At 45.8% G+C, this 19,348-nt stretch overlaps 1 protein-coding gene across 3 annotated transcripts in view; it reads left to right on the forward strand.

Moving 5' to 3' along the window:
* The window catches only part of LOC115098212 (ras-related protein Rab-1A-like), a 139,310-nt gene extending 121,288 nt beyond the window's left edge, over nt 1–18,022 (forward strand). For 2 of the 3 annotated variants that reach the window (XM_029614650.1, XM_029614648.1), the window contains exons 8-10: nt 837–980; nt 9,085–9,148; nt 16,368–18,022. In XM_029614650.1, coding sequence (XP_029470510.1) covers nt 837–980; nt 9,085–9,118 — 178 coding nt within the window. In that variant the 3' untranslated portion in view covers nt 9,119–9,148; nt 16,368–18,022. The remainder of the gene's footprint in view (nt 1–836; nt 981–9,084; nt 9,149–16,367) is intronic. The other variant, XM_029614649.1, reaches the window with a different exon arrangement.
* The last annotated feature ends 1,326 nt before the right edge of the window (nt 18,023–19,348 follow it).

Below are 19,348 nucleotides of genomic sequence, written 5' to 3' on the forward strand. Positions count from 1 at the left end.
AACATATAGTGTTAGCACTCTACCAGTTTGATCTACTCTGTCATTTCTATATATTTTGGTGTCAGTGTACCAATGGTTATCTTATTTCCACTGGGTCTCTGTGATGCCTATTATGTCAATACCTTATTTAGAGCAATACATTCTAACTCTCCAATCTTATAACTGGCTAACTTTAGGACAGCTATTTGATTCGATCAGACTTACCTGGCTAATTTATCTGGCTAACTGAATATTGGAGTTAGCCTGTTAATTTAGCTGTCTAACTCAACTCCTCCCAGTTACACTCCTGGACCACCTCTAACTTCTATAGCTAAATTCTAGCCTTCTAACTTATTAGCCGGCAAGAATTTAGCTGGATAAAGGCTGAATATATCCTGGTAAGCCATTTCAACGGATAGCTATTTCTTTATCTGTCTAAATGGCTTTTGAATATGGACCTCACTATTCCTATTTACAACCCACTTATTAGCAGCTGATTCCTGTAATCTGGAATCATTCTTATTTGTCTGCTCTGTATTTCAATCCATCTGAGCTACTTTCATTTTTGTCAACATCCTATCATGATACTCCAATTTTCCTATTTTAACAGTATCCTTTAAACATACCTAACTCCAAATCATGTGCTTCTGAGTGACTGTCAGCTATCTCTGTGGTCTAGTTTTAAAATTGTTAGCATCAGCAGCTGGGTGCTATACTGGTTAAGGTGGAGCCCATCCCATTGGAAAAGGCTCATTCCCCAAAAGGTTTCCAGGTTCCTAACAAATCTAAAACCCTCCTCTCTGCACCAGCATTAACAGTACAGTTGATAAGCTCTTTCATTTCCCTCTTCTTTCCAGGTATTTCCACCGCCCTGCAGATGGCTCTGAGGTCATGTATGATCCGGTCTCCATCATGAATGCTGACATCTTGAACTACTGCCAAAAGGAGTCCTGGTGCAAGTTGGCATTTTATCTGCTCTCCTTCTTCTATTACCTGTACAGGTAAGAGCTGCAGAAGCCATGTCCAAGTAGGGAAGGGGGAAGGAAGGCAGCAATAGAGAGGATCCTCTGTTCTTGAAAAATGTGTATTTTAACCTAATAACTCTGAGATTCTTTCAGCAGGTTTGAGTGTCACTGATGATATCATGAACCTTTCATGGGCCTCTGTGGGTGAATATGATGTCACTGGCAACACAAAGATGGCTGTCCTCAAAGGATCAGTAGCTAGCTGCTTAAGGACATTTCAGTAATTAATGAGTTCCAATTAACAAATTTATGAATCGGTGTCTTGGGGTGCTGCTATATCCTCCTCTGAGGTCTCTCTTAAGCTGTTCATTGTTCATATTTTTCTGTGTCTTGGAATGCTTTTTCTCTTTCCCGCATCTCCAGAAATTGCTCCTTAGGTATTCTTGCTGTTTGAATACCTAGAGTGTATCAGAGTACTTAAGAATGACCGGGAGGCATGGGGAAGAGATTATTAAAAAGAGAAAAGTGATGTTGCCTTAATTACACACAAAGGGGCGGATTTTCAGAGCCCTGCTCGCCGGTAAGCCTATTTTACATAGGCCTACCGGCGCGCGCAGAGCCCCGGGACTCGCGTAAGTCCCGGGGTTTTCGGAGGGGGCGTGTCGGGGGGCGGGCCCGAACCGCGCGGCGTTTTCGGGGCGTGTCGGCAGCGTTTTGGGGGCGGGTACGGGGGCGTGGCTACGGCCCGGGGCGGTCCAGGGGCGTGGCCATGCCCTCCGTACCCGCCCCCAGGTCGCGGCCCGGCGCGCAAGAGGCCCGCTGGCGCGCGGGGATTTACGCCTCCCTCTGGGAGGCGTAAATCCCCCGACAAAGGTAAGGGGGGGGCTTAGACAGGGCCGGGTGGGTGGGTTAGGTAGGGGAAGGGAGGGGAAGGTGAGGGGAGGGCAAAAGGAAGTTCCCTCCGAGGCCGCTCCGATTTCGGAGTGGCCTCGGAGGGAACGGGGGTAGGCTGCGCGGCTCGGCGCGCGCCGGCTATACAAAATCGATAGCCTTGCGCGCGCCGATCCAGGTTTTTAGCAGATACGCGCGGCTCCGCGCGTATCTGCTAAAATCCAGCGTACTTTTGTTTGAGCCTGGAGCGCAAACAAAAGTAGGCCTATTCGCGGAGTATGAAAATCCGCCCCAAAATAAGGTGCAAAAATGATAAACTATTAGAATAGTTTGGAGAAAAAGAAAGAAGAGTTAGAAATAAGAGAAGTAGGGGGAAGGCGTGGCTGCATACTGCATGAGAGGGAAGGTTCTGAGACTTGAAAAAGGCCAAGATGACAGAGGCCAAAGATAAGAACATAAGATATGCCATATTGGATCAGACCAAAGGTCCATCAAACCTAGTATCCAGTGTCCAACAGTGGCCAATCCAAGTCACAAGTACCTGGCAAGTACACAAACAATAAATGAATAGATCCCAAGCAACTAATCCTTATTGAAGTTTATGGACTTCTGCTCTAAGAAACTTATCCAAACCTTTTTTAAAACCAGTTACACTAACTTCCATAACCACATCCTCTGTCAATGAATACCAGAGCTTAATTACGGTATGCATTGAGCGAAAACGAATATTCTCCAATTTGTTTTAAATGAGCTACCTGCTAACTTCATGGAGGGCCCCCTAGTCCTTGTATTATCCGAAAGAGTAAATAACCAATTCACATTTACCCATTCAAGTCCTTTCATGATTTTGTAGACCTCTATCATATCCCCCCTCAACCGTCTCTTTTCCAAGCTGAACAGCCCTAACCTCTTTAGCCTTTCCTCATAGGGGAGCCATTCCATTCCCTTTATCATTTTGGTCACCCTTCTCTGTACTTTCTCCAGTGCAATTATATCTTTTTTGAGATGTGGCAACCAGAACTGCACACAGTATTCAAGGTGCGGCTTAATTATTACTATTTTTGAAGCTATATTTGCATGCATGAGGAATGTGGTTCCAGGTGAAGAGATCTCCAAGATCCCCTCCCCCCTGGGATGGAGGGGTTTGGGAACTGGCATTCAGAGAAGGAAGGGAGCCAAGAGAGAGAACAGAAAGGATTCTGGTGAAGAAAAAGTGTCATTGGTGACATTACCATTAGAAACATTTCCAAAATGTCTGTTTCTGTGTCAGGAAGACTTGAAGAGTTAATCTAACAAGAGCCCTCTTTAGGGAAAATTGTGGAGATCGGCTGACTCCATTCCAACAGAGAAGAGAGTGATCTGAATCTGGTTCTTATAACTCTATGCTTTCCTCACCTTTCTATACAATGCATGTAGAACTATCATCCACCTGTCCAGAATGAACAGACAGATGATCAAATGTTAACAGAAATTAGGGAAGCTAACAAAATTAGCAGCATAGTAATAATCGGTGATTTCAGTTACCCTGGATTTGACTAGGTAAAGGTCACATCAGGACTTGCTAAGGTGGTAAAGTTTCTAGATTAAATAAATGGAACAGCTGATACAAGAACCAACAAGAGGGGGAGCTATTTTAGACCTAATTCTCAGTGATATGCTTGATTTGGTGCAAGAGGTAATGGATTTGGGGCCACTTGGCATTAGTGATCATAACATGATTAAATTTGACTTGATAACTAGAGGGAGAACACTAAGGAAATATACTGCAATAGCATTTAACTTTCAGAAGGGAGACTTTGATAAAATGAGAAAAATGGTTAGGAAAATTGAAAGGAGCAACTACAAAGGTTAAGGGGCGGATTTTCAGAGCCCTGCTCGCGTAAATCCGCCCAAAACCGGGCGGATTTACGCGAGCAGGGCCCTGCGCGCCGGTGAGCCTATTTTACATAGGCTCACCGGCGTGCGCAGAACCCCGGGACTCGCGTAAGTCCCGGGGTTTTCGGAGTGGGCGTGTCGGGAGGCGTGTTGGGGGGTGGGGCCGGAGCGCGCGGCGTTGCGGGGGCGTGTCGGCAGCGGTTTGGGGGCGGGTATGGGGGCGTGGCTACGGCCCGGGGGCGTGGCCGCGCCCTCCGTACCCGCCCCCAGGTTGCGGCCCGGCGCGCAGGAGGCCCGCTGGCGCGCGGGGATTTACGCCTCCCTCTGGGAGGCGTAAATCCCCCGACAAAGGTAGGATGGGGGTTTAGACAGGGCCGGGCGGGTGGGTTAGGTAGGGGAAGGGAGGGGAAGGTGAGGGGAGGGCAAAGGAAAGTTCCCTTCTAGGCCGCTCCGATTTCGGAGCGGCCTAGGAGGGAACGGGGGTAGGCTGCGCGGCTCGGCGCGCGCAGGCTATACGAAATCGATAGCCTGCGCGCGCCGATCCAGGATTTTAGCCGATACGCGCGACTACGCGCGTATCTACTAAAATCCAGCGTACTTTTGTTTGCGCCTGGAGCGCAAACAAAAGTAGGCTGTTCGCGCTCGTCTGAAAATCTACCCCTAAGAGTTTACTCTAGGCTTGGAGGTTGTTTAAAAATACCATTTTGGAAGTCCAGATCAAATATATTCCACGCATTAAAAAAGGTGGAAGGATGGCCAAACAGCTGCTGGAATGGGTAAAAAGTGAGGTGAAAGAGGCTATTTTAGCTAAAAGCACATCTTAAAAAAAATGGAAAAGGGATATTTATTTTTATTTTATTTAACAAATTTTCTATACCGTCATTCAGTTATACCATCACAACGGTTTACAAAATTAAGAACATAAATACATAGTTACAGTATAAAATCAGAATAATTAAGAAAATAAAGAAAATAAAAGACTAATGAGTTAATGATATGGATGAAGAAAACAGGAAACAGCATAAGCCCTGACAAGTAAGATATAATTCCTACAGTACCTGAATGTAATCCACTTTGAAGAGCTGAAAAGCAGAATATAAACCCAATAAATAAATAAATAAAGCATTGATGAGGAAGGCAAAGATAGAATTTGAAAAGAATCTTGCTGTGGAAGTAAAAACTCATAATAAAACCTTTTTCAGGTACATTTGAAGCAAAAAGCCTGCGAGGGAGTCAGTTGGACCATGGAATAATTGAGAGATAAAAGGGGCACTAAGGTGCTTCGGTCTTTACTGAGGAAGACGTAAGGCAGATACCCACGTCAGAAACAATATTTGAAGGTGATGATTCAGAGGAACTGAAACAAATCTCAGTGAATCTGGAAGATGTAAACAGGCAAATTAACTAACTAAACAGCAGCAAATCACCTGGACCAGGTGATATTCATCACAGAGTGCTGAAAGAACTACTAAATGAAATTGCAGACCCACCATTAGTAATCTGTAAACTATCATTAAAATCAGCTATGTTACCTGAAGATTGGAGGGTGGCCACTGTAACCCCAACTTTTAAAAGGATTCAAAATTGATCCAGGAAACTTATATACCAGTGAGCCTGACATCAGTGCCGGGAAAAAATAATTGAAAGAACAAAATTACTGAACATATAGATAGTCATAATTGAATGAGACAAAGACAACATGGATTTAGCCAAAAGATGCCTTGCTTCACCAATCTATATTTTTTTGAAGACGTGAATAAACATGTGGATAAAGGTGAGCTGGTTGATATAGTGTATCTAGATTTTCAGAAAGTGTTTATCAAAGAACCTCACGAGAGACACTTTGATAAAATAAAACGTCATGGGATAGAGGCAATGTTATTTTGTGGATTGAGAACTGGTTAAAAGATAGAAAACTGACAGTAGGGCCAAATGGTTAATTTTCTCAATTAGAGAAAAGTGAATATTGGAGTGCCCCAGGGATCTGTACTAGGATCTGCTGCTTTTTAACATATTTATAAATGACCTAGAGATGGGAACAACAAGTGAGATGATCAAATTTACTGATGATATGGGGACTCCTGGTCAAGATGGCAGCGTGAGAGGACGCGTTGAGAAATCACTCCTCTTTGATTAACATTATCCTGAGTATTATGCCTGCAAAATGTAAAGGAAAAGTCTGGGTATATCCCTCTGTACCCGACTTACCTTCTGGACAAAAGAGGATCGACTCGTACACTACCCAGATGTCGGTAGAGAAGGGGAGCGAAAGCCCCGCTGCAGCGAGTGGAGAAGGAGCTCTCTTGCCACCTGGGGATACTGCTCTCAGCCCTCCTGATTGCAGGCCTCCCCTGGTGCCAGTGACTTCGGTGAGATCTCCTGAAGCATCACAGGGAGATGACCTCATTTCCCTGAAGGGAGGGGGACGCCGAGGGAGCGAGACTGTGCCTGCTGAACATCTCTCCTCTAGCCCAGCTGAAACATCGGGGCCTGAAAGACTGAAGGGATTAATTACATCGATATCCCCAGTTTGTTCTGCAGAGGAGGAAAAAAGACTACGAGACATACAAGCGCTGGAAGCCCGAGGATCTCAAACTGCTCTGGCAAGGGGTGAGTTATTTGTACCACCCCTAAACCAGCAGTAGTCACCCTGGATACTCTATTGGACTTGATGGTTACAATTGGGAAACTGGTAAATGTTTGTGAGACCAAATATAATAAGCTGGATAATGAACTGCTGACTACTAAGCAAAACCTGGACAGACAAATAAATGAGATAGGAAAAAAGCTAACTGAGATGGATTGTAAAGTTATACAAGTTCAAACGGTCAATGTGAATCTCATTAAAGATATTGGAACTCAGGCAAAAAGATTGGAATATCTCGAGAAATATTCTAAACATCTGAATTTGAGATTCACTCATTTCCCTAGAGCTTTGGGGGAGAATACCCAAAGCACTTTGAAAAAGTATCTCTCTGAATGTTTAAAGGGCCTCATTTTCTAAAGTATCGCAGGCCTGCGATACTTTAGAAAACGACGCTAATGGGGGGCGGGGATCGAAGCGGGGGGGGGGGGCAGTCCTGTGCTAGCTGGCAGCGATCGCACCGCCGCGGTGCGATCGCTGCCGGTTTCGTACCCAATAGCGCCACCATAGAAGGTGTAGCTATTGGGCGCGAAGTAGGACGCGAAAAGGCCCTTACCTTTTCGTCGTCTGTTGTGTCTTTGCGGAGTCGGCCCCGGTGACGCCCTGACTCCTCCTCTTCTGGGGCCAACTCCGCCCCGATTTAGGTAGCACAGGCGTGCGATAGCCTTGGTAAATAAGGCCCAAAGTTTGATGAAGTTCAAATGCCGCTAAATAATACGGCTTTTTTTCTAACTAGATCTTTAAGAAAAATTGGAGAAAATCACATGGAAGTCTTGGAAAATCTGAACCAATTTATTGAAAACTCTGATGTTGAAATATTAGATAGAGGTACCTTATTAGTCTCTTTCATTTCTGAGGGAGATGTTAGTAAGGTAATGCGTAATTATTTCCTAAATTTGGGTCTAGAATTCCATGGCCAGGCAGTAAAGATCTTTCCAGATTTGTCAAGGCCGACCCAGGTTAGAAGAAAGGAATTTCTGAGCTTTAGACCTCAAGTTTTGACATTAGGATATACATTTGTCCTTAAATATCCATGTCGTTGTCTAATAGGTCATAAAGACGAGAGATTTGTGCTTTCAGCTGTAGAACAGCTCAAGTCCTTTTTGTATGCCAGAAGTGTGACTAATTCCATCGCAATAGGCTAATAAGTCAATCAAAAGAAAATAACTGACATCGCACGTTAGACCAGTTTTCTTGTGTTATTAGTATAATTTATTACTCCTTTATTTTCCAGCCTAGGAGTCACATCCTTGTTTTTCTTCGAATATAAGAATATGTATATTTGTATTGGTTGTTAAGATTATTAGAATTTCCTTTATTTTACTTGTAAAATGCATGTCTTATTTACCTGGCGAAGTATGTTAAATAATACTTTGTGAAAAAAAGTAATAAAATATGAATTAAAAAAAAAATTACTGATGATACAGAATTATTCAAAGTTGTTAAATCACAAGTGGATTGTAAGAAACTACAGGAGGAACTTGTGAGACTGGGAGACTGAGCATCCAAATGGCAGATGACATTTAATGTGGACAAGTGCAAAGTGCTGAGTGTAGAGAAGAGCAACCAAGTTATAGCTATACAATTCAAGGTTCCATTTTGGGAAACAGCATCCAGAAAAAAGATTTAGGTGTCATTATGGATAATATGTTGAAATCCTCTCTCAATGTGTGAGGCAGCGGTCAAGAAAATATATAGAATGTAGGAATTATTAGGAAAGGAATGGAAAATAAATCAGAGAAAATCATAATGCCTCTGTATCACTGCATGGTGAAACTGCACCATGAGTATTGTGTGCAATTCTGGTCATCACATCTAAAAATAAAGATAATGGAATTAGAAAAGGTACAGAAAAGGGTGACCAAAATGATAAAAGGCATGGAATATTCTCCTATGAGGAAAGGCTAAAGAGATTAGGACTCTTCAGCTTGGAAAAGAGACAGTTGAGGGGAGATATACGGTAATAGATAATAAATAATAGAGGTCTATAATATAATGAGTGGCATGGAACAGGTAAATGCGAATTGATTGTTTACTTTTTCAAAATGTACAAAAGCTTGGGCACACAATGAAGTTATTAGGTAATACATTTAAAACAAATAGGAGAAAATATTTTTTATACAACACATAATTAAACTCTGGAATTTGTTGCTGGATTTCAAGATGAAAGCTGTTAGTGTATTTGGATTTAAAAAAGGTTTGAAAAGTTCCTGGAAGAAAAGTCCATAAACCATTATTAAAGTGGACTTGGGGAAATCCACTGTTTATCCCTGGGAAATGCAGCATGGAATCTATCAACCATTTGGGATCCTGCCAGGTACTTGTGATCTAGATTGGCCACTGTTGGAAACAGGATACCGGGCTTGATGGACCTTTGGACTGACCCAGTATGGCATATCTTATGTTCTTATGTACCTATCTCAGAATGCTTATTGGTAGGGAGATTGATACAAAAATCCTGGGTTGACTTGCCGGATGTTAGCAGGAGGGCAGTGTGGGGAGCATTGGGGGTTGATGAATATATTTAATGTATTTATTTATCTATAAAATGTATAACCCACTCAATCACCAACTCTCAGCGGTTAACAGAAAACATACATAAAATCACATACAAATTTATACACTAAATAAAAAAAGGACACAACATGGAGTCATTTAGCAGATCCCCAAGAATGCCCCCTTTTATAAGGAAAAGATCACTTAAAAGAATATTTTTCCAATTTTGTGCAGGGTGGGGGCTTCTGCTTGGTTTACCAGTGTCTGAAGCGTCATTCTCCTTGAGGGCGGGAGGGGGGTAAGTGAAGAGTTTTAAACTGTTTTTCTAAAAAGGGAGAGAAGAAGGGAGGAAGACAGGAGGGAGTATCACCTTCCTCCCAGAGGAGGATATGAGAGGGCAGGGGGCACTTGGGGGGGGCCATGAAGTGAAAAGGTAATCAGGATTGGGCTGAGCTTGTCTTAATTTTGCAGCTATGGATTTGTAGTTCCTGCTTTTCTCCGAGGTTGGCAGTCCTCACACATGAGTGACATCATCGGATGGAGCCCGGCCTGGAACGTTGATCTCAAAGATTCTAGAACTTTTAAACATACCCTACTGAGCCTGTGCAGCTATAGTTATCACACTGCCCGCTAGGCACAGTCCCTTTGCTCTCTTCTCACAGTTTTTGTAATGTGATTTTTTTTTCTAGAGCAGTCCGTGGGTGATTTATTTATTTAGTTATTTATTTATTTAAAGTTTTTACTATACCGACATTCGTAGATACATCACATCGGTTTACATTAAAACATAACAATAGCAGAATTTGCTTTACAGAAAACACTGGAATTAAAAACAGTAAGTTGTGGCTACAGGGGGGAGGAACAGGGGAGGAGATTGGGGTAAACTATATACATGACACATAGATATTCGCAAAATATTAGAAGCTTGCAGGTTATGGGCTGGCTATACATATAATGGGAGTTGGGGTAAACTATATACAGAAAATGCATAGATAATTACATCTTGTACGGATATTGTCAACTGGTGGGGGGGAGGAGTTTAAAGAGCGGGTTAAGTGTATGCTTGTAAGAAAAGCCAGGTTTTTAGTTTTTGTTTGAATTTTTGTGGGCTTGTTTCTTGTCGAAGATCGGGGGGTAGGGTATTCCAGAGTAAGGGGCCTGCGATGGAGAGGGATCGCTCTTTGGTGGAGTTGTAGTGGGTAAGTTTGGGTGAGGGTGTGTTTAAGGTTGCTGAGTATTGGGGTCTGGTTGGTCTATTGGTGTTGCGGAAGACTAAGGAGTTATTAAGCCATTTCATATTTTGGTTATGTAGATGTTTGAGGATCGGGGTGATGTGCTCATTCCTTCTGGTGTTGGTGTTGCATTCTGGAGCAATTGGAGGGGGGCAATGTGGATTTTGGGGAGGCCTAGTAAGAGAGAGTTGCAGTAGTCAATTTTTGAAAATATGGTTCTTGGAGCACTGTTCTAAAATCATTGAAGTAGAGGAGGGGCTTCAGTTTTTTCAGGGTTTGTAGCTTAAAGTAACAATCTTTTAAGGTGGTGGTAATGAATTTTTTCAGGCTGAGTTGGTCATCAATGATGACGCCCAGGTTTCTTACGTGATGGGAAATTGGGATTGATGGGGGGGGGGGGTGGAGTGGATTTGGGGGGAGGAGTTGGGATTGTGTTGAGGTGAGATTATCATGAATTCAGTTTTTGCAGAGTGGAGGGCAAGATTGAGGCTGGTGAGGAGGTTGTTTATGGTGGTGAGTGCAGTTTCCCAGGTTTTGATTGCATTGGGTATGGAGTCTGTTATGGGGATGACGATTTGTACGTCATCTGCATAGATAAAATGAGTAAGGATGAGTTCGGAAAGGAGATGGCAGAGGGGCAGGGAATAAAGAGAGTAGAGGAAAGTGAAGAGCCTTGGGGGACTCCTTGGGCAAGGTTAATAGCGTTGGAGTCGTGGTTCCCTATTCTGACTTTGATTTGATGGTCTTTTAGGTAGGAGGTGAACCATTGAAGTGGGGTACCTGATATGCCAATTTCAGTGAGGCAGTCCAGTAGAATTTTATGACTTATGGTGTCAAATGCCGTGGATATGTCTAGTAGTGCAAGGATGTATGATTGGCCTTTGTCTAGTCCTTTGAGTAAGTAGTCGGTGAGGGAGAGGAGGAGGGTTTCTGTGTTGAAATATTTGCGGAAACCAAATTGTGATTGTTGGAGGATGTTATTGTTTTCTAAGTAGTCAGTAAGTTGTATGTTGACAACTTTTTCCAGGACTTTTGAAATGAAAGGCAGGTTGGAGATGGGATGGTAGTTGGTCAGTTCAGTGGGGTCGAGCTTTGGTTTCTTTAAGATAGGTTTAACTATTGCCCGTTTTAGTGAGGAGGGGACATGACCCAGGGTGATGGATCGGTTTATGATGTGTGTTAATGGTTGGGCTATTGGGTTGGGAACAGAGAGGAGGAGTTTTGTGGGGATGGTGTCAGATGGGTGAGATGAAGGTTTCATTTTTTTTAGGATGGATTCTATTTCAGAGGGAGCTGTATGGGTGATACATGTAGGGTGATATATGTAGGCTGCTGAGCCTGGGGACTCGCCTGGGTTGTACCCAGGCAGGAGTTCTATGTTGTTTCACCAATTGATCAGCATCGATGGAAGCTTGGACAGTGAAGAGATCAAGGACCACACCATCCTTGTGTGTGTGTGTGGGGGGGGGGGGAACTCATCCTCCCCACATTCAAAGGAACTAGTCTCCACAGGCAGGAGCCCTGGATGATGTTCCCTACCCTCCTGCTTGTCTGTGATGGCAGTGCAGTCTCCGTGTGAGAAAGGGCAAGCAGAAGCCTGGGTAAGCAGCTCACTGCAGCAATTTTGGTGCCATGCCCAGTAATGGTTGCCCATGCACACCTGTGCCAGTGCACCGGTGGTCTGATATATCCATGTCAGGACCATGTCAGGGCCCAGAACTACAACTGAACACCATGGTCGCCGTAGATGCCATCGAGGTGCCAGGGTGCCCTTGATGCCATCGAGGTGCGTGACTGTCCTTGATGCTGTAAGACCACCAAAAGCACTGTGCACGCTTTGAGCGCGCTGGCTGGACCTTCGGTACTGTAAGCGTCAGCAGGCACTGAAGACACATTGAGCATTATGGGCTCTTGAAGCACCAGAGAAACAACATTAACCTTAATGTCATTGGGCGCCTTGGGCCTCAACACAGTGGAGTGGCAGCATCGGTCTCTAGTGTCGTAGTCCGGACCACGTTGGGGACCACGATTGCCATTAAGCACCATGGTCACCCTTGACTCCATCGGAGCCACCCTCGATGCCCTCAAAGTGCGTAGCCGCCTTTGGTGCCATTGGGGTGCATGACACCCCTCGGTGCCATCACCATCCTCAAAGCCATCAAGGTGTGTGGCACCTTGATGTCATCAACACCTTCAAAGCCATCGAAGTACGGGGAAGCCAGTGGCCAGTGGTTGGTGTTCCGCCTTCACAGAGGGCTGCCATCTCCAAAAAACAAAAACAAGAAACAAACAAACAAAGCAGGGGTGGGTAAGAGTATGGGGCAGGGGTGTGGCCTGCTTGTTGCGGCGGTTGCTACCCCTGATTGAGCTGGATGTTCACTGGGATGCGGATACGGCGCTGCTCTCTGCATGGTGGAGGGGTGGAAGGGAGTTGGGGCCGGAGGGTGCTGGAAGCCAATAGTGATGGGTGGGAGGGAGAAAAAGGGTGGGAAAAAAAAAATAAATGGATGAACTGCGTGGCTTGCTGGGCAGACTGGATGGGCCATTTGGTCTTCTTCTGCCGTCATTTCTATGTTTCTATGTCTCCATGGAGGCCATTGGGTGTGTTGGCCAGCGATGCCATTCATTGCCACTCTTGACGATGTCAAGCACTGTCGACAAGGCACCAGGATCGCCATTGAGCATTCTGGTTACCCTTGAGACCATTGACTGCTGGGGCTCCTGAAAGCCCTCAAGTGCCACTGAAGCCCTCGGGTGACAGGGGCTACGGGCCTTGGACGACCTTGGTGCTGCCGAGCGCTGGGGTCGCCATAAACACGAAGCACCCTGGAGCACTGAGGCATCCAGGATTCAGTGCCTCTGAGGCTCCTTTGTGCTGTCCAGATGGGGCACTGAGGAGCAGCACTGGCCTACAGCTGTCGGGCACCATGGATGTCACTCATCTCAGGGGCCCTGAGGCACTGGGATTGTGGGGCATCGGAGCCACGGCTGAGCTTCTTACACAATTGGTGCTGATGAGCGCTAGGGTTGCTGTCATGACAATCCTCAGCCATGGCCGCTGGCAAGGAACACCATCAAGCTTATGGCATCGATGTCCTCGGGAGTATAGGTGAGCTGAGGGGAATTGTTGATGGCGCCGGCAGTCATCGGTTCTTTTGGGCACCGATGCAGTGTGTCAGTACTGTGTTGGGACCACAGGTTACTCTGCCTTCCGGCTTCACTAGTGTCCTCCGTACTACTGGTCCCTCAACACCTTTGAGCACTGGGGGTCTCCATCAGTGCTCTTGGGCTGTTTATGTCTGCAGGCTAATGGGACACTGTTGATGGCACAGTGTACATCAAGCTGATCAAGCCTGCAACATGGTCAAGCTCTGTTGAAGTCTTGGGCGCAGCATCGTTTGGTGCCATGGATGTGATCCGTCGTTGGTGAGTGCAAGAGCCGTGGTGGCCTACAACATCTAAGGGTGGCTGCAAGTGGCAGATTTGATTGCTTATGCACCTTAGTGGTCAATGACTGTAACCCAGCTCTCACCTGGAGAGTTGGAAGGTTTATCGGGATCTGGAGGCCCCAATTCCCATCGCTTTCCTGTCCTTTATGGGTCCTCGCCAGACGCCTAGTTCACCACCCCTACAATGGGTGGCCCTCATTCTCTGTTTCTTGGAGAAGGGATTTCACTTCTTCTGACTGGCAGTCGCTTAACGTTTCCTGCGGGATCTGAGAGCAAATCGGGTAATAGCACTCTTCTTAGGTCGTCCTAAGGAGCAGCAGGTCTATTTCGTGAGGGAGCTATTCCAAATTCAGTCTCCCCATTGTACTCAGGGTCTCCTCTTCGGGGTAGCTCCCCAGTGAATATTAGGGATTTCTCTTGTCTGGGAGTCACTATTGATACCTGCTGAGCTCAATGGGCATTTTTCGTGGATGACCACAATTTATTTATTTATTTATTTATGTTTTTTTATATATCGGTCTTCTTACATAATATGCAAATCAAATCGGTTTACAGAGAACTGTTGAAAAGCTTGCTTGAAGGCAATTACATATAACGAAGAACTTTTTGAACAAATAGATAAATAGAACTTTTTAAACAAACAGGTAACAATTGTCAGTCATTCTTGCCTGTGGGACCCCCACCTCAGTGAGGAGGGTTCTCGTCCATTTAATTGGCAAGTATGCCTTTCAACCACTCGCCATATCCATGGCTGAGGGAGTGGGGGGATGAGGGACCCCATAACAGAGGTGCTACTCTTTTGTTGTGATGACTTGCAAGCTATACTTCCCCATTTTAGGGATAACCCTGTCTGCGGACAGGAGAGTCTTAGTTCATGCCTTGATTGTTCCATTTACAGGACTGCGTGCTTCCTTGGGGGAAATATATGAAATCATGGCTGAGGTATTGATAACTAGGCCAGGTTGGTGGGCAGTCTGTTCCGAGATCACACTGACCCTGCCCTGGTACCCTTAGGGTTTCCAGACCAATGAAGAAATCCTGATCTACAGGGGTTTGCACTTGAGCATCTCTGCTTCCTGTCTCTTGGTGGGTTGTTTTTGGGTTTCTTCCCTGGGGAGTTCGCTCCCAGTTTCAGCTGTTCCAAGCAGGCTGAGAGCTCTACTTCAGGGGTAACTCCCTACTGGAATTAGCAGTGATTTATTCGCTTGGGATTGAGATATACAGCCTAGCGGCTTTTTCTTATCCCGGTAGCCCAGTGGTCTGCCTCCTTGTGTTCTTCAATCCTGCTGACATGCAGTTGGAATGTTGAGGGAAGGGGAAGAAAAGCTAGGGCATTTGTGGTATATCTTAGAGTATACGTCTGGGAAATGACACACCACTTTTTCCCTGTTTTTTTCGCCAAGTTCTGGCCAGTACTGCCTTTAGCTTTTCACAATTCACTAGGTTGTCCAAAGTGCCCTCCTGCTCACCTGAACTATCCTGTAACAGAATGATAGGCCTGCCCTTGACAGGGTGCAGTGTGGGTGAACTTCAAGCCTAGCTTAACTCAGGCTGCTCGGGGGTTTGGGCTAGCAATCCCATTCAGAGATTGCCTTTCATCCCCTGAAACTCTTGATGCTGTCCTGCATGGTCAGCTATGTCTGGTGCTTCAGCACATAGGATCTGTCAGAGACCCTGCCGTTGTTGCTGATTATTCTTCCAAGCATTGCTTGGGTTTTTTCTGCCCATTGTGCCTCTCAGCCAAACATGGGGCATACTTTTGCAAATGCATTCTGTCCTTCAAATGGTTCGCACTTTCTTTCCAGAGGGCTCTCGGGCCCCAATTGGTTTTTCGGTTGTCTTGTGACACTGAAGGAAACTGTGTGGTCTTCGTCCAAGAGTCCTTCTCTTGTTTACATCTCTAGACTTTTTCCTGTATCCAGTAGGTTCTAGACCTACCGTCAGGGTTTCCTGATCCGAAACCCTGCTTATAATGTTTTCCGTGATGCAGATTATGTTTCTTGCTGGCATTCACATCACTCTTCTGCTTTAAGTGCCTCTGCTACACATGAGGGTTTTGTGTCTAAGTTGTTCCTATGATTTTCTCTTTGTAGAACCCAAGTCTTTGCCTGTGAGAAGCCAACCCTTTGTGGGTTGACTGCCTCACAGGCAAAAGGGAGAGAGGTGGTGCTTTCAGCACTGTGCTGTTCCTGTTTCCTAGCTATAGGGTCAGACAGCCAGGGATTCACCCAAGTGAGAAGACTACCATCCTGCTTGTCCTCGGAGAAAGCAGAGTTGCTTACATATAACAGATGTTCTCCAAGGACAGCAGGATGTTAGTTCTCTCGAAACCCATCCGCCTCCCCTGGGAATTGGTTTCTCCATGTATGAGCTATATCATGGACTGATGGACTCTGCCTAGGGGCCAGGGTGATAACTACTGCTGCACATGCTCAGTAGGGCATGTTTGAAAGTTCTAGAACCTTTGAGATCAAAGTTCCGGGCTGGGCTGCATTTGATGATGTCACCCTTGTGTGAGGACTAACATCCTGCTGTCCTCGGAGAACACCTGTTACAGGTAAGCAACTCTGCTTTCTCCAGGGCTCTCTAAACTGAAATTTTCAGGGGCCAAAGAGACAGCAGGCCATGGACCCTAGGTGAGAGAGAGTCAGCACAAAGAACATCCGCAGGGTGCCCTCAGGGAAGGAAATCATGAAAGTCATATGGGTCAGTATAGAAGAGATGACTGAGGATTGGGGCTCAGGGATCAGGACTATGTTCTCTCTCTCTCTCACTCATCCTGATGATGTTTCTTCTCTCTTTCTTGCAACCCCTGCTTCCCCTCCCCTTTTCACAGTATGGTGTACACACTGGTCAGCTTCTAAGGATTTCCCTCCCCCCCGCCCCGAACCTCCAGAAACAGCACTGCCTGTCTCCTCCACAAGAAAGCAAGCCAGTAAGTGTTCCTGTCTGACCTGTGTCTCCTGTCTGGCGGAGTCAGGGTCGCTCTACATGGAGGGGAGGAGAGAGGAGGAACAGCTGATGAGGCAGCACCCACTACCCCTGCCTCCTTCTGGATGCTGTCTTCAGTCTGTGTCACTAGGGAGAATCCTTGTGGCTATGGCTTTCTGGGAGTGCCAGCCGCCGTGGTACCCCCAGCAAGGATGGCAGGGGCAAAGAAGCTGTGCCCATCCTTGTCCATTTCTCTTCCAGTTCAAAATGGCAGGAAGGTGTTATCCTCCTTCCCCCCAGTCCCTTATACTTGGGGCTGCTGCACTGCTGTTATGAGTTTCTTTGGCCTTGGTGGCAAGGGGCAAGAGCCAGATGTCTCCATGTAAGAGTCAATGACTCTGCTGTAAAGAGAAGATATGAAATAACGTCCTCTTTCCCCATATCCTTCTATGGGGGTCTGCCATCCCTATCAGAAAATTGACAGGGTTATTTGTATATAGAGGAGTTTACAGATGTGCGGCATCATTTAACACCATTTTAAAAGATCCTCGACTGTAGTAATCCTCAGCATTCTCCAGTATGATTCTCCCTTCATCCCTTGAGATAGGAAAAAATCTGGAATCAATCATCTGGAGGCCTGGGCACCTGTCAGCTCTATCACTCGACTGAAGAAAGTGGAGATTTTTCATCACGGCTTCACCCCAGGAATGGTCTCCTTGTGAAACAGAGCGACTGAGATCACAAAAGTGGGAGGCAGCCCCCTCCTTTCATCTTCTCCCAGTAGCCACCGCTCACTGTGTGTGTGTATGTGTGTGTGTGAGCCCAAGCAAGTCACATAATCCCCGCTCAGCTCTTGGGGACAGGGACAGCTTTATCATAGGAATTATTTCCTGCAGCACTGCGTGGGCCAACACATACTGACATCTGCTCCCTTCCCTCAAATGGAGGCTTCAGCTACAGTAATAAACATGAATATTTGTGGTGGTCCTGTGAACAGGGGCAGTTTCTTCTCTTCTCCTCTCCTCTCTCTCCCTTTCTGTCCAGCAACACGCTTGCCCTACACAACTCCTCTCAGCCCGCAGCCTCATGCAAACTGTCCACTTGGATCGTTGCATCAGGGTGTCGCATGAGCTTTACAAGTGGGTACGAGGGGCAGGAATGGGCTCATTCTGACCACTTCAGGCTTGTTGTAGGGGCATAGAAGAGGAAACACACTCAGCCTCCTGGATGTGAATGAATCAAATTAATACAGAAGTGAATTAATATAAAGCTAAGTCAGACCAGGCCTTCATCTCTGTGCGTCTGTGACAGGCCATCAGGATGTGATGGTGGAAGTGTGGAGCTGGTAAAATATTCTGTCTTGTATTTCCTTTTCCCAATCTTCTCCCTCCTTCCCCCACCCCCTACATGTTTTTCTTTTTTCAGAATGTCATGGTATTTACTCTGCTTTGAAACTTCATCCTTATGAGCTGTGATTTTTAATTCTCCTCTGACAGAACGGGGGGTTTGTTGTATAAACTGTTTAGTTTGTATCAGAGTAAAAAAATTACAAAAACCTCACTGCACAGTCTTTGCGGATTTGTCTTATCAGTGTCCCCTGCTATTCCATTACTGACACACACACTGCTCAGTCAATGCAACTCATTCCTGCCCTGCACCCCTGCCCTCTATTGCAGTACTCAGACCCTCACAGTTCTGCCAATTTATTTATTTATTTGAATTATTTCATTAGAAGCCTAATTTCCAGAGCTCTAAGCATTGTACAATAATAAATAGGCATACAGTGCACCTCAGTCCTGCCATGCAGCACCCCCATTTTTTCTACAAGCTGTGGTCTGAAATGTGTAGTCGGGGATGCGAGGTGGCGGGCTCCTCCTGCAATGGGGGTTGGAGGTGGGCTCTATCCCTTCTGCACTAGCTGTTCTCTTGCAGCCCAGAGTGACTGCTTCAGTTTTTCAGAGTGAGAACAGACAGGCATCTGATTGCTGGGATGATTAGCAGACCCAGATGGAGTCAAGAACAAACTTAAAAAGGAAGAAAAAAAAATCTTCAGAACATGAGAAAAATCATTGCTCTTCCCCTCTGGTGAGAAGAAAGGAGTTTGATTCTTGGCTTTACTCCTCCGACAGCTTCAGATTAATAAATTACCATAGTTACTTCAAGCTGCCTGATGCGGATAAGGGGGGGGGGGGGGGGGGCAGAGGGATTGAAGAAAATGAGCAAGGAAGAGCAATGAAGAAATTTTGTCCAGATAGTGCGTGGTATGGCTAAAGTGATCCCAGGTTACACTGTGTCCCCAAATTGATGCATAAATAGTGCTCCTGGATAACATTTTTCATGTACTCTGGAAGGTTACTGGGGAGAGGTGGGAGCAAGTTTCATCTTTATGTGTTGCCTCCCAGTCCAAGATTTTCTTCTGTAACTTAATTATATTGGATGCAACAGTGTCCCCCCAGTGTTTGGAAGTTAAGGAGGCAGGGCCTGCCTAGCATTGTGTGTCTCTTTGTGATGCTGAAGCGGAGAGTCGCAACACACATTACACTTTCCTATCGCGGAAGAAGGGGTGCAGCCATCTTGGCAACACCGTTTCATGTCGGGGCTGCAATGGACGCAGGAAGAGAAGGGCGAAGGAGAGAGGGAGAGGGAGAGAGAGCAATGGATGAAGTCAGACAGAGAGGGCTGATGCAGAGGATGGAAGGGAGGGAGGGATGAGAGATAGGAGTGGAATGGGTGAAGAGATTTAAGAGAGGAGAACGGCTGGAAAGAGGGACAGGTGAGTGCCATTTGGGGGTGGAAACCTTTTATGCCCATTGCTGGTCACAGATTTCTCTACAAAGTCACCTCACCCTCTCAAGAAGTCATCATTCACATTCTCTCCCATTACTC

This window comes from Rhinatrema bivittatum, chromosome 8, assembly GCF_901001135.1.
Source record: "Rhinatrema bivittatum chromosome 8, aRhiBiv1.1, whole genome shotgun sequence".
Taxonomy (NCBI): Eukaryota; Metazoa; Chordata; class Amphibia; order Gymnophiona; family Rhinatrematidae; genus Rhinatrema; species Rhinatrema bivittatum.